The 23211-nt window shown below is 40.7% G+C and overlaps 1 protein-coding gene across 1 annotated transcript; it reads right to left on the bottom strand.

The window, feature by feature from the left end:
• Nucleotides 1–1758: 1758 nt before the first annotated feature.
• On the bottom strand, nucleotides 1759–23160 carry DYNLT3 (dynein light chain Tctex-type 3). Its single transcript, XM_072137826.1, has 5 exons — nucleotides 22989–23160; nucleotides 16756–16797; nucleotides 13350–13473; nucleotides 6450–6527; nucleotides 1759–2520 (listed from the first exon to the last, which is right to left on the bottom strand). Exons 1-5 carry the CDS (start codon nucleotides 23016–23018, stop codon nucleotides 2444–2446), a joined length of 351 nt encoding a protein of 116 aa, XP_071993927.1. The 5' UTR covers nucleotides 23019–23160; the 3' UTR covers nucleotides 1759–2443.
• Between the last annotated feature and the right edge of the window lie 51 nt (nucleotides 23161–23211).

Here is a 23211-nt window from a genome sequence, read left to right as displayed (position 1 = left end):
AAGCCGTGATTAATGTGGCCCATAGAATACAAAGAAGATGAGACATCCTGCCCAATTATACAAGCTCATATCCAAACACATCTTGACCTACCACTGGACCCACTCCTCCTGAGGGAATGGAACCGTGGCTGGAAACCTTTTATACATGCTTTGCTATTGGTTGTTAAGTGTTGTAAAATAGCTAATTGGCTTTCCCCTGACGCCCCTATGATGGTGGAGGGACTCTCACAAATGAAATATGTGCTTCACATTGACAGGTTGGAAACACTCCGCCATAAAGAAAGACAGGCCAAGGGTTTCTTGTTAGTGAAAAAGTCAATTGATAGTTTAGAGATTGTAGAACCGGTCAATTCTTTTGGTCTCATGCAGTGGTACAATATAGCAACCAGCGAAGGTTCTTAGGTGCCTTTGGAGTGTGAAGGAGATGACAACCAACATTACTGTATGCATGGATGTTGCTAGGTCAAAAGATTCATGGCCCATGCCCCGGATATTTTGGCCGTAGTCCCAGATATCTGCGGCTTCCCACCGTCAGCCCCTTGCTCCACTACAGAGAACAGGAGACAAAAGGGAAGATTTACTGAGGGGGGACATAATTAATGAGGGCTGTGGGGGACATTATTAGTGGAGGCTGTAAGGACATCATTAGCGGGGGCTGTGAAGACATTATATACTGACACGTTACTTACTGGGGGGCTGTCATGGATGGCAGAGAAGTAGCTATGCCACTATCCTGTATATTTCTAATTGTGCCCAATGTCATTTCCTCCTACATACAGGCAGGGGCATTGCTAGGCGGACATTACTGAAGGCTGTGAGGGATATAACATACTGGGGTCTGTGGGGGACATTATTGGAGGTTGTGGGGGACATTACTGGAGACTGTAGGGACATTACTTAGTGTTGGTATTAATAGGTGAGTTGCTCCTTTAGGTGGGCATGATTAGGAAGGGCATTATTTAGCGTTGTGGTCACATTTGGGGGAATTAGCAGGGAGCCACAGGTATTATGTGTGGATTGCATTGTAATTTGTTGAACCAGGTTCATGGAACATTATTAGGACGATGGCACAATGAGGGGGTTGTAATAAAAAAGTATGGGGCCAGATACTGTGGCGGGGGCTCAAGTGCGTGGGGCCACGCACTGTGTATATTTACAAGTAAGGGTAGATCCACACGGCCACTGTTGGGGAAGTGATTTGGTTTCATGATTTGTAACCAGATGACGGCCCCAAAAGACTTCTGGGTTTCCAGATGACTGTGCAGTGAGCACATGGTGTCTCACTACGGACGCTCTTCTGCCTTTGGAACCAGGAGGGGTTAAGAGGACACACCCTACAGACACTTTGCTCACTCAGGCAAAACTACCTGGCTATGTGCTGCTAATGGTTGCAATGTCCCTTCAACATTGGTGCCCATTTTATATGAAGCTGTCCTATTTCTAAAGTGGCTGGCTGACATTTTATTGAAGACCATATCACTCCAGACGATCAGAAACATTTAGGAGTCTCCGATGATAACTTTCCATGTATGAAGGTTTCTATTTACACAGTTTCATCCATTACCTGTAGAATATTATGACCTCCACTGAATGGATACCTTGTTATACTGTGGCTTACACAATGCAATAACAGTTTTCTAAGCATCACCAGGTATACCGACCAGGCATAGGCTGAAGCCTAGGGGCACATTATATGACATGAAAGTTTGCCCTTAATGAGGTGTAACCAAGAGGCATAAAAAAAAACAACGTTCACACTGTGTTTTATATATATTTAATGGTTTAACATAAGATCCATACAAATGTTGCGGTACACATGATCCAATTTACATTCTTTTTCTGTTAATGTAAAATAGTTTTTATGTATTTAAATAATATAATTATAGTGTAAATGCATTAATATTAGTCAGTAACATGTCTTCAAGTTAAAGAGCAGTGCAAAAGTCCCACAGCAAGTAAATGCTGCCATGCTGTCAGGAGTTCAAGGCAATACATGAGCAAAATAAAGCAATATGAAGCTAGAAGGAATGGCAAAATATGATTAGCAATGGGCATTGTATGTGTAAATGGGTAAACGTGAGTTATCATTTTTTAGCTGTTCCCCAATTATAGAGGAAGTAACTTACATTACCGAATGAATGAGATATGAGTTTATTCAGGGTGCTTTATTTTAGTAACGTTTGCTAGATTCCTATTCCTGAGAGCTTGCATATTATTAAATATAGTATATAGTGTGGTGCCCATCAATAATACATGATGTGACGGGATACGGCAGTAGCGTCAGGGGCACAAGGTACATTGTGCTTTATCCTGCCTGTAAACAGACAGCCAAGTTGCTATAGTTTGGTAATACAGATGATCCGATTTACTCACAAGTCTTCTTTTTTCATGTCTTTTTTTTATAACATTAAGCGTGCAAAGAGCGTACATTTTCCTGATATAGTTATAAGTGTATGGCCACAGCAAAGACATTGACAACGCAGTACATGGTCCGGTTTTCCCATCGCACTGTGCAGCTGGCTGAAGAGAGTAAGACAGGTTTTAGTAAGGGGAACAAACAAAAAAATGTATAAGCAGATAATAGCCTTGTTCTCTAGTCACCTGCATGAGACACTAGTCTTCAAATCTAAGGTGTCCATCACGAATCAAGGCCATTGTCAACACAGAAGCAGAAATCTACAGAAATCTCTACAAACAACGTTTACTTTTTAACCCCTTAAGGACGCAGCCATTTTACAGCTTAAGGCTCAGCCCGATTTTTTGGATTCTGACTTGCTTCGCTTTATATGGTTATAACTTTTGAACACTGTTACTTATCAAAACGATTCTGAGATTGTTTTTTCCCCACATGTTGTACTTCATTTTAGTGGTAAATGTTGGCTGATAAGTTTTGCGTTTATTTACAAAAAAAAGAAAATATGATAAATTTTTTGAAAAATTTGCCATTTTCGAAATTCTAAATCATTGCGTTTTCAGGCAGATAGATTTACCACCTAAATAAGTTGCTGAATAACATTTCCCATTTGTCTACTTTACATTTTCATAATTTCTGAAATGTCTGGATAATTTATTTTGATGTCACGCGGCTTACAAATAGAATATCGCTTTTCCGGATTTTCAGAATTGACTATTTTGGGGATAAATACAGTTTTGAATGAAATTTTACATATTTAGCATCAAACCTCCCTATATAATCTACCCATTTTCAAATCTGCACCCCTCAATCTATCAGAAACAGCTTTTACGAAGATTGTTAACCCCTTGAGATCTTCATAGTAATTGAATCAAAATGGAGGTGAAATTTAGAATGGTCATATTGTTCCCTTATACGTTCATTTAGCACTAAAATTTACACATTTCCAAAATATAAAAAGAGAAAACCCACCATACAATTTGTTCTGCAATTTCTCCTGAGTACAAAGACCCCCCACATGTGGCTGTGACTTGTTTTATGGGCGCACAGCGAGACGCAGAAGGGAAGGAGAGCCCTGCAGCTGCCAGGATTTTAGTTTCCTCATTGGCCCCTTTTGAAGGCTATAAAATTTTCGCTTTTTCGTTATTGGGGCCATGTGACGGCATTTTTTTTGCGGGATGAGATGCTTTTTCCATTGTTACCATTTTGGGGTTGGTATCACCTATTGTTGAAAATTTAGGAACTTTTTTTGAGGGCAGGAGTAGAAAAGCATCAATTCTGTACTGGATTTTTGACTTTTTTTTTTTTGGTGTTCACCGTATAGACTAATAATCATGTTAGCTTTATTCTATGGGTTGATACGATTACGGGGATACCAGACATGAATATATTTTCTTACGTTTTACTAAATTTGTCAAACAAAACCCTAATGTGGGGAAAAATCTATAATTTTTGTATTGCCGTCTTCCAAGTGGCATAACTTTGTTACGTTTTTGGCTACGGAGCTGGTTGATGGCTTGTTTTTTGCGGGACATGTTGTACTTTGCACCAGTATCATGTCTAAGTACATATGGTTTTTTGGTCGCATTTTATAGCATTTTTTGTGGGATTGAAAAGGTAAAAATCATAATTTTTGGAGGGTTTATAACAGTTTTTTTTTACGGCGTTTATCGTGGGGGTTCAATAATGATTTACTTTTATTCTACGGGTTGTTACGGACGCGGTGATACTATATATGTGGGGTTTGTGTTATGATTTAGACTTTTTTTTTGAGTTATATGTCTCTTTATATGTTTTGGGGGTTTGGGGCATTTTTAGTGATTTATGGCTTTATTTTTTTATTGAATAACTTTTTTTTTTACTTTTTTACTTTTATACCATGGTACATGAACAAGAAATCCTCTGATTGCTTGTTCATGATAATATTCTGCAATACTCATGTATTACAGAGTATTATCAGTGTCAGCCTATGCACTTGCATAGGCTGGCACTTTGCCAGTAAGATGACGTCACAGACGCCATCTTACTGGCAATTCTTGCTAGTAACTCTGGGGTCCAGATCGGACCCCAGAGTTACTATAGCAACGATCGGCGCCCCCCGAAAACGGTTCGGGGGGGCCGATCGTGGGGGAAAGACACCCCAGATGCTTGTTAGATGCCGCGGTCGCGCTGACCGCGGCATCTAAAGGGTTAAGCACCCGCGATCGGAGACAACTCCGATCGCGGGTGTTACACTGGGGTGCCGGCTATTAGTTACAGCCGGCACCCCGTGTTTCCCGATGCCGGTTCGGCTCTGATCCAGAGCCGAGCCGGCATAGGCGCCGTGGCGGATATATCCGCCACTGAGCGCTAAGTCACTGCGCTCCGTGGCGGATATATCCGCCGCGGAGCGTGAAGGGGTTAAGACTTTTCATGCTTCTTGTGCATTGGCACCTGAAACAGTCTCCCTTCAAAGATAACCATTGTCTAGTTTTCAGCAGTGTTCTCTGAGTTATCACCTGATCCAGATGTGAAAGTTGTGACCTTTTAAAAAAATTCACTAAACACCATATGTATCAATAAGGAAAAAATGCTAAGCTACATCTGACCAGCAGAAAAGCCCAAAAAATCCCCAAAAACAGACGGACATTGCCAGACTTATGATACATGTGCCCTGGTGTCTTTGTGTTCCGGACTGCTTTTTAGTAGTCTTTTTTTTCATGCAATCCCATGTGTGAAACTTGAAGAAGATGTTTTGCTTTATTTTCCAGTAGAGGACTGGTAGTATTCCTTTAATACCTATACACTACTATTACCTACAAACTACTAAAACTTATATACTACTATTATTACAAATAAACTAGTAATACCTTTATACTACTATTATCCAATATATTACTACAGGCAGTCCCCAGGTTACATACAAGATAGGGTCTGTAGGTTTGTTCTTAAGTTGAATTTGTATGTAAGTCGGAACTGTATATTTTATCATTGTAGCTCGAGCCAGAACTTTTATGGTCTCTGTGACAATTGGATTTTAAAAATGTTGTGTTGTCATAAGAATCAGGATTAACACTAAAGCTTCATTACAGACACATTTGATAACTGTTACAGCTGTTTATTGTAGCCTAGGACTAAAGAACAATAAATTACCAATATCCAGAGGTCCGTTTGTAACTAGGGGTCGTATGTAAGTCGAGTGTTCTTAAGTAGGGGATACAGAAGAATTGATAACACAACATTGTGCCAGCAGACAGGGGAACAGATTTATTTGTTTACGACAGAAATATGTTAGAAATTTCCTTTTTATCTGGTGATTTATACGTCTGGAGCGGTATAGTACTGTCCATCCAACTTTACTGTCTTACTTTTAGATATGAATAAATCTGCCCAGAGTGTCTCTAATTCTATAATACACATTTGCAGACACTCAGCTGCATATTGTTCATGGGTGTAGGTGAATGTGCCTATAGGGAAAGAACACAGACAGTGTCATCTCTGGCATCTACCCCACAGCCGTTTACCCTGCAGGGTTAGTAACAGCAGCATCTCAATTCATTCAGTCCGGTATCTATCCATTGTGATGCAAAGGTCCCTCTGCGGAAGATAATAGCTGCCAAGAGTCGCATCAAAAAGTCGTTGAACATTGACTATTCCTCAGCAGTGTGTACATTGTGTGTCCCTGGTCATATACAGGCAGTCCCCGGGTTACATACAAGATAGGGTCTGGAGGTTTGTTCTTAAGTTGAATTTGTATGTAAGTCGAAACTGTATATTTTATAATGGAAGTTCTAGACAATTTTTTTTCTTTTGCCCCAGTGACAATTGGAGTTTCAAAATTTTTGGTGTAATTGGACCAAGAATTATGAATAAAGCTTCATTACAGGCATCTTATAGCTGATCATTGCAGTCTGCGACTATAGTAATGTATCCAGAGAGCTTCACCAGAGGTCACAGTGGGCAGAGGGGTCCGTCTGTAACTATGGGTTGTCTGTAAGTCGGGTGTCCTTAAGTAGGGGACCGCCTGTACATGTCTATAATGAGTACTGTGAATTACCATCAGTGGAGTTATCCCAAAATGAGGAGCTGGCGGTGTGGAGACCTCCTCCTCTTTTCTGCATGACAGTACAGGTAACTGAAAGATCAAACCAAAGAGAATATGATCGTCAATTTCATTTTAACACGAATCACAATTAGTGATATGATGAATGTATACGCAGGGTATTTACCAAGATGGCTGCCAACTCAAAGAAAAAAAACATCTTACCCACTTAATAGTGTGCAAAACAGAAAGACTAGTCATAATATAAATGACCCCCACTGATCAGCTGATTCTAGTAGACTCCCTCAGTCAGAATCGCCACAGATAACAGCTTTGGTCTCTTCCTAGTGGCCAAGCTATGTCACTGCAGCTCAGCTCCCAAAGAACACATTGGGCCACATTTATTAAAGTGTTTGAGACAATTTTCTGCCTAATTTTGCACGCCAAAGAACATGCAAAGTGCTTGCACATGTATTTTTGAAGTGTTTGCGCCAGTTTTGTAGTGCGGCTGCTTTGTGTCCACCACACCAGAAAATTCTGCACCTAAAGCGGTGTTCCAGTGAAGAATTGGACCGTGCCTCGATTTGTGTTGCACGCTGTATGTTAAAGTTGCACCAAACAAAATTGGTGCACACTTCCCGAGCAGTGCAAGGGGCGCCAGATTACTGAAGAAAGTATTCAATTATCTGGGACACTCTGCACATTAGTGAGGCACTACAAAGGGGTTGTACAATTTTCCAATATACTGTTTGTATCAATTTTCAGGGTTTATTTTAGATTTCGGCTTTTTGTCATTCAATAGGAAGCTTCATTGTTTACTTCCTGTCACTCATGCATCTGCACAGGTCGCAGGAGGGGAAAGTACAGTGACAAGATGAGGCTGCAGACTATGGACCTGCAGCACCCGCCATCTTAAATTGGTAGGTGGTCGTACACTGTAAACCAACACAGTTACATTTCATGCTAATGACACCTGCTGCGAAGATCCACAGCAGTCAGTGCAGTATTGGCGTAGTGGGTGGGATCCATACAAATCCCATCCAAACACTGCTTAAAATATCTGCCCTGCAATCTGCTGCATGTCATGGTATTGCTGTGGTTTCTATGTGCCAAATGCAGGATAAAAATGCTACAGAAACCAGACAAATAAGTGTGTGGTTATTTAGGTGACTAGAAACTATATGGAAGCTTTAGTCTTCACATAAGTATTACAAAGAATGAACAGCAGAGCTGTGAAACCTGTGAATGCTGACAGCAGAGCTGTGAAACCTGTGAATACTGACTAACAACTATGATGAGTAAACTGCTTACATGACTGTCTATGAGCTGTCTGAGTTTGGGACACACCCAGGGATTTCATATGTAATATAATTATATAAGGAAACTGTAACAATCCCTGAAGGTACAGTCTGCTTAGGTAATGTAAGGGCAAAAAAATTTATTTTTTTGCACACACCAAGAATCCTTAAATATACTATCATCGTTCTATTGCCCACAGAACTACTGTAAATTAGTACTTTACATTTTTCTGTTGTATGAACATCACACCCAGTTATATACTCTGCAGAGGGCTGAGTGATTGGCCTCTTGCTGCCTCTATGAAGCGGGGGGAGAGGGGGGGTCACAGGTGCCAGTTTGATAGAAGATGGCTGAACCAATCACATGCACTCAATTTTAACTCTCTGGTCACTAGTCAACATTTTTGCACATTATCTGTGCTTCTGCTGTACATCTTACACTTTGCTTGTACATTTGACTATTCTTTGCCTTTCGATTTTGTAGGCTACTGCCATCTTGGTTTTGTCTCAGCTTACCTGACCTCGCAATATGTCTGTCTGTCTTGTTTGTCAATATGTTCTATATACTAGTGACTACACTAATACTACAGACAATCACCCACTTGTGGCCTGCGATTTAGCCTAGGGACAGATATTGTAGGAAGTGCAGGGTTTGCACTTCTTTCGTGCCTTGACAAAAAAATATAAGTATATAATATCATATTTTTATTATGCCATCATAAAAAAGTTAAAGGGAACTGGTCAGCAGTAAATCACCTAATAAACCACTACCAGTATGTTGTCAACAGGGGTCTCATTAACGCCTCACCGTGCGTCATAGATGCATGATCAGGCGCCATTACCCCCCCCCAAATAATTCCCATGTGTAAAAGTACGCCGGGGAAGACATGTGGACTGCAGGGCTGCTGCTCCTCGTCCTGCTCCAGCTCTCCCTGCACTGCAGGCCAAGGACTGTGACAATCCCTGTGTGAACGGCCAGTGTCTGTGTGATCCCAACTGGACCGGAGAGCAGTGCCAGAACTGCGGGGACAGCTTCATGTGAGTGCGAGCCCCAGCCTGGGAGTACACCGCCCACACTGCACTCAATGCACTCTATCTATAGTGTATGTGGTGAGTGTGTGGTGAATGTGCTGTGTGTAGTGAGTGTGTGGTGAATGTGCTGTGTGTAGTGAGTGTGTGGTGAATGTGCTGTGTGTAGTGAGTGTGCGGTGAATGTGCTGTGTGTAGTGAGTGTGCGGTGAATGTGCTGTGTGTAGTGAGTGTGTGGTGTGTAGTGAGTGCGTAGTGAATGTGCTGTGTGTAGTGAGTGTGCGGTGTATGTGCTGTGCGTAGTTAGTGTGTGGTGAATGTGCTGTGTGTAGTGAGTGTGTAGTGAATGTGCTGTGCGTAGTTAGTGTGTAGTGAATGTGCTGTGCATAGTTAGTGTGTGGTGAATGTGCTGTGCGTAGTTAGTGTGTAGTGAATGTGCTGTGCGTAGTTAGTGTGTAGTGAATGTGCTGTGTGTAGTTAGTGTGTGGTGAATGTGCTGTGTGTAGTGAGTGTGTGGTGAATATGCTGTGTGTAGTGAGTGTGTAGTGAATGTGCTGTGCGTAGTTAGTGTGTAGTGAATGTGCTGTGCGTAGTTAGTGTGTAGTGAATGTGCTGTGTGTAGTGAGTGTGTAGTGAATGTGCTGTGCATAGTTAGTGTGTAGTGAATATGCTGTGCGTAGTTAGTGTGTAGTGAATGTGCTGTGCGTAGTTAGTGTGTAGTGAATGTGCTGTGCGTAGTTAGTGTGTGGTGAATGTGCTGTGTGTAGTGAGTGTGTGGTGAATGTGCTGTGTGTAGTGAGTGTGCGGTGAATGTGCTGTGTGTAGTGAGTGTGTGGTGTGTAGTGAGTGCGTAGTGAATGTGCTGTGTGTAGTGAGTGTGCGGTGTATGTGCTGTGCGTAGTTAGTGTGTGGTGAATGTGCTGTGTGTAGTGAGTGTGTAGTGAATGTGCTGTGCGTAGTGAGTGTGTAGTGAATGTGCTGTGCATAGTTAGTGTGTGGTGAATATGCTGTGTGTAGTGAGTGTGTAGTGAATGTGCTGTGCGTAGTTAGTGTGTAGTGAATGTGCTGTGCGTAGTTAGTGTGTAGTGAATGTGCTGTGTGTAGTGAGTGTGTAGTGAATGTGCTGTGCATAGTTAGTGTGTAGTGAATATGCTGTGCGTAGTTAGTGTGTAGTGAATATGCTGTGCGTAGTTAGTGTGTAGTGAATGTGCTGTGCGTAGTTAGTGTGTAGTGAATGTGCTGTGCGTAGTTAGTGTGTGGTGAATGTGCTGTGCGTAGTTAGTGTGTGGTGAATGTGCTGTGCATAGTTAGTGTGTAGTTAATGTGCTGTGCATAGTTAGTGTGTAGTGAATGTGCTGTGTGTATTTAGTGTGTGGTGAATGTGCTGTGTGTAGTTAGTGTGTAGTGAATGTGCTGTGTGTAGTTAGTGTGTAGTGAATGTGCTGTGTGTATTTAGTGTGTGGTGAATGTGCTGTGTGTAGTGAATGTGCTGTGTGTATTTAGTGTGTGGTGAATGTGCTGTGTGTAGTTAGTGTGTAGTGAATGTGCTGTGTGTAGTTAGTGTGTAGTGAATGTGCTGTGTGTATTTAGTGTGTGGTGAATGTGCTGTGTGTAGTGAATGTGCTGTGTGTAGTGAGTGTGTGGTGAATATGCTGTGTGTAGTGAGTGTGTAGTGAATGTGCTGTGCGTAGTTAGTGTGTAGTGAATGTGCTGTGCGTAGTTAGTGTGTAGTGAATGTGCTGTGCGTAGTTAGTGTGTAGTGAATGTGCTGTGCATAGTTAGTGTGTAGTGAATGTGCTGTGCGTAGTTAGTGTGTGGTGAATGTGCTGTGCGTAGTGAATGTGCTGTGTGTAGTTAGTGTGTAGTGAATGTGCTGTGTGTAGTTAGTGTGTAGTGAATGTGCTGTGTGTAGTTAGTGTGTAGTGAATGTGCTGTGTGTATTTAGTGTGTGGTGAATGTGCTGTGTGTAGTGAATGTGCTGTGTGTAGTTAGTGTGTAGTGAATGTGCTGTGTGTAGTTAGTGTGTAGTGAATGTGCTGTGTGTAGTTAGTGTGTAGTGAATGTGCTGTGTGTAGTTAGTGTGTAGTGAATGTGCTGTGTGTAGTTAGTGTGTGGTAAATGTGCTGTGTGCGGTAAATGTGCTGTGTGTAGTGAGTGTGTGGTGAATATGCTGTGTGTAGTGAGTGTGTAGTGAATGTGCTGTGCGTAGTTAGTGTGTAGTGAATGTGCTGTGCGTAGTTAGTGTGTAGTGAATGTGCTGTGTGTAGTGAGTGTGTAGTGAATGTGCTGTGCATAGTTAGTGTGTAGTGAATATGCTGTGCGTAGTTAGTGTGTAGTGAATGTGCTGTGCGTAGTTAGTGTGTAGTGAATGTGCTGTGCGTAGTTAGTGTGTGGTGAATGTGCTGTGCGTAGTGAATGTGCTGTGTGTAGTTAGTGTGTAGTGAATGTGCTGTGTGTAGTTAGTGTGTAGTGAATGTGCTGTGTGTAGTTAGTGTGTAGTGAATGTGCTGTGTGTATTTAGTGTGTGGTGAATGTGCTGTGTGTAGTGAATGTGCTGTGTGTAGTTAGTGTGTAGTGAATGTGCTGTGTGTAGTTAGTGTGTAGTGAATGTGCTGTGTGTAGTTAGTGTGTAGTGAATGTGCTGTGTGTAGTTAGTGTGTAGTGAATGTGCTGTGTGTAGTTAGTGTGTAGTGAATGTGCTGTGTGTAGTTAGTGTGTAGTGAATGTGCTGTGTGTAGTTAGTGTGTAGTGAATGTGCTGTGTGTAGTTAGTGTGTAGTGAATGTTTTGTGTGTAGTGAATGTGCTTTGTTGGGAAGGGAGACAGGGGGGTCGATGGTTGGCGTAGCAAGCCACAGTCTGGTCTGGTGGCGTCATCAGAGGGAGGGGCGGGCACTAGAAACAGGGTCAGTCATAGTCTGTAGGGTGAACTGTCTGAGGAGAAAGGTTAGGTTATTTACCCTTTGTTTACTGCATGATGCAATATTACTTTTACTGCCACAATTTGCTATTTCAACATAGAAGATACTGAGTGAGATGATTTTCTTGTATAAATAGCGTCTATTAACATTATATACGGCTATAAGTTAAAAAATTTTTATTACTGAAAGTTTCATACACCTCCTCGGCTAAAAATACTCCCCAAAATTAGTAAGAGGGGTATTATTACCCTTTTGGAAAAATGTTAGTGCGACCTTTGGTTGTCAAGCATCTTAAAACCTTCCAGTTGATGTTTCTTCCATGAACTAGTGTGGTGGTATCATGCAGAAAATCTACTTTGAAGTGAGATCTAAATTGGTTGTATAAGGTCATGAAAGCAGAGAGTTTAGCACTGAAGTCCAGCTCTCCCCTACTCAGAACGCCCCCTTATGCACCAGACTTCAGGTGAGCCACTTTATGATGCAAGACAGTCAGATACATTAAAGATAGGTGACGAGAAATAGACTTCAGTACTAAGCCCTCCATCCCAATTGCTGTCCCTCCCAAAGCAAGCTTTAATAGAAAAAGAGACATAGAGAATAAAGGTATTAAAACATAATAAAACTATATAAATTTCATAGCTATTATATATAAATATATACATGACCACAACTAAATAATTAATGGCATGCGTCTTTTGGACTGAACAGCTGTAAAAACAAGGCCTGATAGAAAATGGTGTAACTATGATTTTTATTGTCCGTTGCACGGCATGTGGATTTTATATATATACAGAATAATAAATAAAGCCACTAGAAGGTACAATTTGTCCCACAGATAACAAGTCCTCATACATCCCTGTAAATGTCCCTTATGCTAAAGAACTAAACAGTGCATGGAGCTGGAAGCAGGAGGCTCTGTCCACTCTTTCCCTATTCACTTACTAAAGATTAAGAAATATGTTGTACCATTTATTAGCCTTTCAGGGTAAGCAATGATGCCAATGCTTAAAGGGGTTTTCCTAAAAAACAAGATAGGCCCTATCCACAGGGTAGGCAATCTTTGTCTGCTCCATTCATCTTGGGGAGCAACAAGAGGTCCGATGGACAACCCCTGTTCTCATGATCTGTGGGGGTCTCATCACTGATTCAGTGAGTAAGCCCTATCCTGTGGACAGGGTCGAACTTGTTTGGTGGGAAAACCCATTTAAAGGGAATTTAAAGTAAAATGGCCGCTCAGGCCTTTCATACCATATTGCCTACAACATGCTGCCTGAGGCAGGGTGTAAAAGGAATGCAAGTATATTCACAATGTGCTGTAATACAAAAGTACTGCAAAATATTGCGTGAATATGCAAACCTAAAAAAAATAATAAATAGTATACATTTTAGGTATCATCATGTCCAAAAATCCAAGATCCATCCATTTATAAAAATGTTTATCCCATACGCTGAACGTGGCAACTGAAAAAAATGTCCCAATTATTGGACTCTCCATGGACCATAAATTGGCTCCAGATTATTGCTGCCAATGGCAAAGAGAATGATGTTAGGTTTATCACAAAATGCCAGAAAATGTGAGAAAAATATAAAAAAATTAAAATAGATTAGAAAAAATGTGATATATATTTACATGTGGCTTTACATATCTTTTCGTACAACAGATACTTACCAATATATTTAAAGGCTTTTTCCATCTTTACCAGATGGGTTAGAGATTGTTCAACCACAGCAGACATCCATTCATTGACTCTACAGTCATCATAATCTACTCCACCAAGGATGACGTCAACACACTGGATTATAAAAACAAATATTAGATAACATTTTACAGTAAGAACCAACTTTTTAGGACAATGAAAGTATTGAAAATGATTGAGCATTTCATTATACAGGCAGTCCACAGGTTACGTACAAGATAGGGTCCATCGGTTTGTTCTTAAGTTGAATTTGTATGCAAGTTGAAACTGTATATTTTATCATTGTAATTTATAAATGCCCCAGTGACGATTGGATTTTCAAAATTTTAGCTGAATGTGACCAAAGATTATAAATAAAGCTTCATTACAGCACCTTACAGCTGATTTTTGCAGTCTGGAACTGTAAAGCATCCAGTGAGCTTCACCAGAGGTCACATTGGGCAGAGGGGTCTAACTATGGGTCGGCTGTAAGTCTGTGTCCTTAAGTAGGGGACTGCCTGTAATTTATAGCTGCAAATAATTTCATTTAATTACCCCCATATTACCTATTCTGGCCCAATTTTGTTTTATTTTTTATACTTGTGATTTCTTTTCCCATCCAGCACCATGTTTGAGTATTATTATATATGATTCATTTGTTGATTAATGATTGGGCATTATTTATTGATTAGCTTTAGCTATGGCTAAGGCTATATGCATATTGGTGCTTTTCCATTCTGCCGGCTATAACTCTTTTTATGGTATAAAGATAATGGTATGAAGTTCTAACCGTACTGCTACCCCCCCCCCCCCCCATTATATGTGCTCCAAAAAGTACAGAAGGTGCTCAAAATAATCACTGCTGATTCTAATGCTCAATCTTTCCAGCGACCAAGTTGCAGGAAATGAATAATGCTATTATTCTGAAGTAGAATTATACATTGTGCCCATCACAGATACATCACATACACTAGAACATGAGGTCAGTGTTGATTCTGGGAAAGCCGGGAGATAACAAACAAGTCATCTTGTTATACTAGACTCATGAATGCTGAATCCCACTAGTTGTATGGATTTCATGTTGGGCCACATAATACAGCTCACTTGACCCTGGGTACTAACACGCCCGTATTACAAGTCCATTAATATTTCATTATTATCACGACCAGTTCTCTTCTGAGCAATTCTAATCATATTTGGTTAGTGTTTACAAAGGAGAAAAGGTATAAAACTAGACTTTGACCCACTTCTGCTATCACTACAATAAACTACTTATACTCATTCCTACGGTCCTCCAGTTCTCCCACCGCACTCCCATCACTGTTGACCTCTGTAAATTTAAAGGCCAAGGGTGCCGTCTTGACCACTGTCACCCAACACCTCTGGTAGCACAAGTGCACCAGGGCTCAGGACGGCTCCCCTGGCCTTTGTAAGCAAACAGAGACGGGACATTGGGAACCCCAGATAGATAACTGTCTATGGCAGCAGGCTGGCCAGGAATTAAATACAGGTGGTCCCCTACTTAAGAACACTCAACTTACATACGACCCCTAGTTACAAACGGACCCCTGGATATTGGTAATTTATTGTACTTTAGTCCTAGGCTACAATAAACAGCTGTAACAGATATCACAGGTGTCTGTAATGAAGCTTTAGTGTTAATATTGATTCTTATGACAACCCAACATTTTTAAAATCCAATTGTCACAGAGACCAAAAAAGTTCTGGCTGGGATTACAATGATAAAATATACAGTTCCGACTTACATATAAACTCAACTTAAGAACAAACCTACAGACCCTATCTTGGATATAACCCGGGGACTGCCTGTAATGATAAAACAATCTTAAAGGGGAGAACAATCCCTCCATAACTGCATGCCCTAGACACAGGCCTTTCTTGCCCAATAGCAAATAGCATTTAAAGCAAGGACCCCACAAACATTTTCCATTCCATAAATTTTGGCACAATCCTGCAGAAGCTGTAATAGCAGCCAATGCAGTTTTCTGGCAGCTAAAGTCATTTAGACAAAATATTGGTTACATTTTGACATAAAATGAAAATATTCATGAGTCACATACAGTATAATAAATAGCCACAAATAGAAACAAAATCTTACATTATTTAAACTTCATGAATATTTTATATCTCTGAAGGATATTACTAGACTGTTAAGTGCTGCTTAACATAAAGTTGTACATTTTCAGTCACAAGAGACAGTGATAATGTAGAGTAATGTGCAATACTTCCTTTACCATCTATATCCTCCATGGTTACTCTATTCTTCACATGTCTATTTATTCAGGATCCATATCTCTGTATAAATACTGTACAACAGAAAGGTAAGGCCTCATGCAGACGCACATACGCTCGCCCAGGCCATATCCCAAATGAGCATACAGCCGGCTGCAGGAGGAAGGAAGGGTGAACGCTCCTCACACCTCCCCTCTCCACTGATAGCAGAGCAGCCACCGGCATAATATAGGACATTTCCTATAGTGTAGATGGCGGCCACTATGAGGACTGTGATCATGGCCCCCCGTTAGGTTCGTCTGCATGAGGCCTATGAAACCTGTAAATATTATAGTACAGATCAACAATAATACAATTTCAAGTCTCTAATATATCCATGATCCCATAATTGTTTTATGGTACAAAATTACAAAACAGATGCCAAACTGATGGAAATCGCCCGTTAAATGGACATTAAAGGGGGTTTCCCATGAAAGAAAATTCTCAAATTTTAATCCCCTAGTGATGTTTACACAATAGTGTACACAGTAGTGTACAAGTTAATTTTCAACCACTAACTTTATAATTGTACTTTTTTTTTTTTAGTTTTATTGTGGGGACTTTCTAAGCAGACATTTCATGATTCCTCTTATGAGATGATGTGTGCTGACAATGGGCTTAAATTATCAGAGTACAGGTTTATCTACACTTTTATTTAGCTTCTGAGAGATATGATACAGATCGGAGATGAGAGATCCATGAGACATATATAACACACAATGACATTCTCAGCTTTGCTACATCTCTGCTGTATCTTGGCTATAAAACAGACAGGCAGCGTGCTATAACTCCTTCCCCTGCTATAATGTTCTTATCTGTAGCTTATAGATTTACTCCCCTCACATTGCTACTTGTAATATTGCCTGTTATATTGAAGTATTGTAACAATGTGGCGTAATGTTCTATTCAAATCACCACCATTGAATAACTAATTACACCCGAAGAAAGAAGTAAAACAATTATAGTTTATTAGCACAATTCTATACTATTATAAGTGTTTTCCTTTGTTTTACTTCTTTCTTTGGGGTTGAATTTTTATTACCAAAATTCTATACTATTAGACTTAAATTCAACTTTATGATGAACTACAAAATACAGTCTCTTTACCTCTTTGACAATGCTGCTCGCTTCATCTCCGCTGAATGTGTTCTGCAATATAGAAATGAGGAGATCCTTAAATTATAAACAAAATGAGTGATTATAACAACATCCACAAATACATACATGGAAAAACTCTCCATAGAAAGCTGAGCGTCTGCACCACAAATCCGGACCATCATGACCTGCTCTATATTGGCCAGATCAATGACGGTGCAGTGAGGCGAAGTGTGATCACCACAGCGTGAGCAGTGGGAAAACAACCATGGATCATGGATCCATTGCTTGCGGCCTGATATTACACAGATACATTTGTGCCAGTAGCCTTACTTCAAAAGGAGCTGAGCTGCGGCACCTCGGCACAGGGACTTCTGGCTCCATCCTGCCACTGTGTAGTTCTGAAAACAGAAGCTGCTCAGAATAGCTGATTGGTGGAGGTACCAAGTGTATGGTTGGTCATCAATATCAAAATGCCAGATAATTCCTTTAAAGGAAATCTACCAGTAACTATAAGGCAAATTAAACCCAAATTACTCCTCTTCATCTTGATCCCGGCGCTTGTCTTCTTTAATCTTGAGACACTGCAAATAATTCACGCCTCTTGCTACCTCCCTCTCCCATGTTGAAAAGGGAGGTGACATCACTCTGGAGGCGTAGGTAATAAGCAACGAGTCCCAAACACAATTAGCAATAATCGCGTCCCAGTGCTCATTTTTAGAAGTCTTTTTTCTGGTGATCCCGGCATGTAAAGATTAAAGATAAGAGAGATCACAATGAAAATGGGTAAAGGTGAATATTTTCAGTTCAATTTGGTTTATAGGTACTGGTAGATTTCCTTTAAGCACAAAAAAACCATATACTAACATAACCCATCAGCTGCAAGACTTAAAGGACACTTGTCATCAGGTCTCTGTCACTATTTCTGTCACCACTACCTGTTGGAGCAGCTCACAAGGATCCCATCCCAGCCTTTATCTAGTTATTTCATACATTATTCATTGTAAAATCATCTATTCTTTATCATGTAAATGAGGCTGGTCACATGGTCAGAGGTAGTGATGTCACTCCTGTTCCCCCTCCCCTCTCCTCCCCTGCTCATGTCTGTGTGTAATGTACAGTAAAGCATAGTTGTATCTGCTGACATGCTGCATCCTCCTAATACACAGAGACACAGACATCAGCTATACAAGTACCTGACATGTTCTGCTATAACATGGCTGCCTGGAGCTGTTGTATCTCTCCTATACACACACGCAGGCTGCAGGGGGTGTGGCCACCAGCAAGCACATGGAGCCGCCATTACACCATTATACAGGCTGCCAGTCAAGCACTGGGGGTGTGGCTGTTCCTCCCACTCATGAATAAGGTGGACAGCTTAAATATGCTAATGACTCATTGGACATTTCACAGGTCATTTGCATACAGCTTTAGGACCTCATTGCTTAGGTTTACAGGCATGTAGAGGGACAATGAAGGGATAGAGGCAATGCTCTCTAATGGCAGTTTATGAAAATATATTTAGTTTAGGGGGCTATTTTGCATGACGGGTTCTCTTTAAGGACAAAATGCTAGAACAATATCTGTAACAAAAGAAATGACCTATGTGTGAGGAGCACAGTAACGGAGCAAATAGTCATGAAAAAAAAACCGGAAAAACCATGCACCAATCTAAATCCCTAGCCAACCTGAAAATGAGAGGCGGCAACGCTCAACAACAGTTTTAATGGAATGTAATTTGCATTTTAAGATTCAAAATATCTGATCCCAATATCTGATTATGGTCTTGCAGGAATTTTTATGCCTTCCTATGGATGAACACTGTAGAATTTATAGGTTGGACATGATGGACCTACATAGTTTACTTTAGTTCAACACCTAGTTGGTCCAGTTTTCAACACCACCATTTCTTGAGGTCACACGCCTTTTACTGGAAACCTGTCTTAAATGGTCTAAAACACTTAATAAATGTGGCATCTCAGGTGCAAATTACTCCAAATTCTGGTGTAGACAGATTAGTAAATCTCCTCCAAATATTCACATGCAAATGTCAAGCTCCAATCTAAGTGAATCGTATATAAAACCAGCATTGTACTGCGCCTGTGTAAGGATTCCAATGCATCTGCTGGGGGTTTTGCCAAATAAAATATCTTTCAGATAAAAACACAGATGTTGTTGTCAAGTATTTTCACATGATGGTCATGCAGGAGCCTACAAGCAGACAAGACTATTTGTGTGCCTCATACCAGCTTCATTTCCATACGGATATTAAGGGAAATTTATAGCAAACCCATCAGAGACATCGGCCCCAGCTTTGTGCCTGCCATACAGTGTCAACTGTATTTGTACAGTGTACAAATACTGTACATAGCCCCCATGTGCCAGTAAAAATGTTTCTAGGAGTTAGCTAGGCCAGTCCTGTGAAGAGCATACGTATCATCACACAGATGTATATATAAAGCGTGACTAAACCTTCAAAATACTACTGTTTCTTTTTAAGAAATTAATACAGGCAGTCCTCTACTTAAGAGCACCCGACTTACAGACGATCCCTAGTTATAAACGGACCTCAGGATGTTGGTAATTTATTGTACTTTAGTCCCAGGCTAAAATAAACGGCTATAACATCAAATGTATCAGTAAATAAACTTTATTGTTAATCCTAGTTCTTATGATAAACCAACATTTTTAAAACCCAATAGTCATAGAGACCAAAAAAATGTGACTGGAGTTACAATTATACAATAGTTTAGTATAAAACCGTTTCGAATTACATACAGATTCAACTTAAGAACAAACCCTTGTATGTAACCTGGGGACTGCCTGTAAAGCAAGAGATAATAGTAAACTCTATAATATACTCCATTAAGGAAAGCAGCTACTCTGCGCTTTTTACTGCTTCTTTGTCCTGTAATGAGCAGTGTAACTGAGAGACTTATGGGTAGAGATGAGTGGACATGACATTCAGGTTTTGGTTCGGCGGTCTGTCCGCACACCCCTGGCCAATCAATCCCTGGGAAAAAGCATAAGAGCAACAAGAAAAAGCCAATGTGGCTAACTAGTCTTGTAAGGAAAGCAATACGCGATAAAGATAAGGCATTTAAGGTGGTACAACGTGAAGGTTGCTATGAGGCATTACAGGATTATAGAGAGAAAAATAGATCCTGTAAAAACAGATAAAGGCCACAAAAATATAGACTGAGAGAAACATTGCCAGGGAGAGAAAAAATAATCCCAAATTATTTTTCAAGTATATAAATGATAAGAAACTAAAAACTGAGAGTGTGGGCCCCCTTAGGAATAATATGGGGGTCATGGTGGAAGGAGATAAGGAAAGGGCAAATCTACTGAATGTCGCCTTGTCAACTGTCTTTACCCAGGAAAATCCCCTGGTGGAACACAGGGGTGGAACACAATGAGGAATGATGTAAATTCTCTTTGGAATGTCAACAGTTTAACTCAGGAAGAGCTACGGCGCAGCCTCACAACCACCAAGATAGATAAATCACCGGGGCCTGAAGGCGTACACCCCCAGGTTCTGCATGAACTATGTACCGTGATAGACAGACCGTTATTTTTAATATCTGAAGATTCACTGAGGACTGGTTATGTTCCACAGGACTGGCGCATAGCAAATGTGGTACCAATATACAAAGAAGGATCAAAAAGTGATCCTGGAAACTACAGACATGTGAGTCTAACATCTGTGGTGGGGAAAATATTTGAGGGGTTTGTTAGAGATGCTAGTCTGGAGTATCTCAATGTACATAACCTTATAACCCAGCGTCAGCATGGTTGGTATATAAAATGAGACTGCTGGGACTAGGGGAAAATCTGTGTATTTGGGTAAGTAATTGGCTTAGTAATAGAAAACAGAGGGTCGTCATTAATGGCTCATTCTCAGATAGGGTTGACGTTACCAGTGGAGACTACAGGGGTCAGTATTGGGGCCACTTCTTTTTAATATTTTTATTAATGACCTTGTAATGGGTTTACACAGTCAAGTTTCAATATTTGCAGATGATACTAAGCTGTGTAAAGTAATAAATACTGAGGTTGATAGCTTAGCATTACAGAGGGATTTGTGGAAGCTTGAGGAGTGGGCAGAGAAATGGTTGATGAGGTTTAATGTAGATAAATGTAAAGTTATGCACTTGAGCCATAGAAACAAAAAGTATAATTATGTTGTAAACAGTCAATTACTTGGTAAAACTGGAGCTGAAAAGGACTTGGGGGTATTGGTGGATGGTAAACTTAATTTTAGTGACCAGAGCCAGGTGGCTGCTGCTAAAGCAAATATAATTATGGGATGTATCAAGAGAGGAATAGATTCTCATGATAAAGACATAGTTTTTCCCTTATACAAATCCCTGGTCAGACCACACATGGAATATTGTGTACAGTTTTGAGCACCTGTGTATAAAAAGGATATAGTAGAGCTGGAACGGGTGCAGAGGAGAGCAACCAGGATTATTAGGGGAATGGGGGAACTAGAATACAATGACAGATTACAAAATTTGGGATTATTCAGTTTAGAAAAAAGACGACTGAGGGGAGACCTCATTACAATGTACAAATACCTGAACGGACAGTACAACGATCAATCCAAAGATCCTTTTATACCTCGGCCTGTGACCAGGACAAGGGGACATCCTCTACACCTAGAGGAGAGGCGATTCTACCATCAACATAGACAAAGGTTCTTTACTGTAAGAGCAGTGAGACTGTGGAACTCTCTGCCGCAGGAGGTTGTTATGGCGGACTCTATGTACATGTTCAAGAGAAGCCTGGATGACTTTCTGGAGAGAAAAAATGTCAAGGGTTCTGGGGGGAAAAACATTTATTTAATTCTTAAAGGATGGACTTGATGGACTTGCGTCTTTTTCCGGCCTTATATACTATGACACTATGATAAAGTTAGTGTCATGTTGGCGTCAGGTGGCCAAACCCAAACTTGAACATCAGGTCCACTCATCTTATGAGGCCTGTCCACTTCAGACAGATAAGCACAAGATAGATATTTAACTCCTTTCACAACTAAAGTATATTTCCAATAAAGGGGGCTCAGTGGTTAGTACTACAGCCTTGTCTCCTGTCAGTGCCTTGTCTCTGTTTGTTTACAGAGACAGGGCACACCGAGCCGACCACTACCGAACTCCGGACACAGCATTAGATCCAAAGCTGCAGGCAGCGACCGGAAGTTGTCAGGTCAGCGTGCCGTGCCTCTATATACAAACAAAATCACGGCATCGACAAGTATATACAGGTGTCACATCACACAGCATGTACAGTATATACAGGTGTCACATCACACAGCATGTACAGTATATACAGGTGTCACATCACACAGTGCATACAGTATATACAGGTGTATCATTACTACAGTATATACAGGTGTCACATCACACAGCATGTACAGTATATACAGGTGTATATACAGTGCCTACAGAATATACAGGTGTCACATCACACAGTGCTTACAGTATATACAGGTGTATCATCACACAGAGCCTACAGCATATACAGGTGTATCATCACTACAGTATATACAAGTGCCACATCACACAGCATGTACAGTATATACAGGTGTATCATCACTACAGTATATACAGGTGTCACATCACACAGCATGTACAGTATATACAGGTGTATCATCACTACAGTATATACAGATATCACATCACACAGCAGGTACAGTATATACAGGTATATCATCACTACAGTATATACAGGTATATCATCACTACAGTATATACAGTACAGGTGTATCATCACTACAGTATATACAGGTATATCATCACACAGCATGTACAGTATATACAGGTATATCATCACTACAGTATATACATATGTCACATCACACAGCAATATACAGTATATACAGGTATATCATCACTACAGTATATACAGGTATATCATCACTTCAGTATATACAGTACAGGTGTATCATCACTGCAGTATATACAGTACAGGTCTATCATCACTACAGTATATACAGGTGTATCATCACTACAGTATATACAGATATCACATCACACAGCATGTACAGTATATACAGGTATATCATCACTACAGTATATACAGGTATATCATCACTACAGTATATACAGTACAGGTGTATCATCACTACAGTATATACAGGTGTATCATCACTGCAGTATATACAGTACAGGTGCATCATCACTACAGTATATACAGTACAGGTGTATCATCACTGCAGTAAGTACGTATGATGTATGTATTACCTCTGCCTTGTGCTGCGGCTGATCCTCCATTGTGTTACCCGGGCAGTGGGCGCTGGGTGCGGGCAGCAGATGATGTCTCCCTGTGCTGTACACACAGACAGCTGCACATCCCACACTGGAGGCTGCGGCCCGTCCTGTCACACCCGGCGGCTTCCTGTATTATTGTTGTGCTGTCACACCCGGGGGAGGAGCCGCAACATGATAGAAATATCACCCGTTTATT

Source organism: Engystomops pustulosus, chromosome 2, assembly GCF_040894005.1.
Source record: "Engystomops pustulosus chromosome 2, aEngPut4.maternal, whole genome shotgun sequence".
Lineage (NCBI taxonomy): Eukaryota > Metazoa > Chordata > Amphibia > Anura > Leptodactylidae > Engystomops > Engystomops pustulosus.
This window is presented reverse-complemented; position numbering and strand designations above follow the sequence as displayed.

What these genes read in the sequence shown, in the direction of transcription:
- DYNLT3 (XM_072137826.1), bottom strand. Translation starts at nt 23,018, where the DNA reads ATGGAGGATCAGCCGCAGCACAAGGCAGAG. An exon ending in AGCCGCAGCACAAGGCAGAG is followed by an intron (nt 16,798 to 22,988) that starts GTAATACATACA and finishes TCTATATTGCAG; the next exon opens with AACACATTCAGCGGAGATGA. An exon ending in TTGGGATAACTCCACTGATG is followed by an intron (nt 2,521 to 6,449) that starts GTAATTCACAGT and finishes TACTCTCTTCAG; the next exon opens with CCAGCTGCACAGTGCGATGG.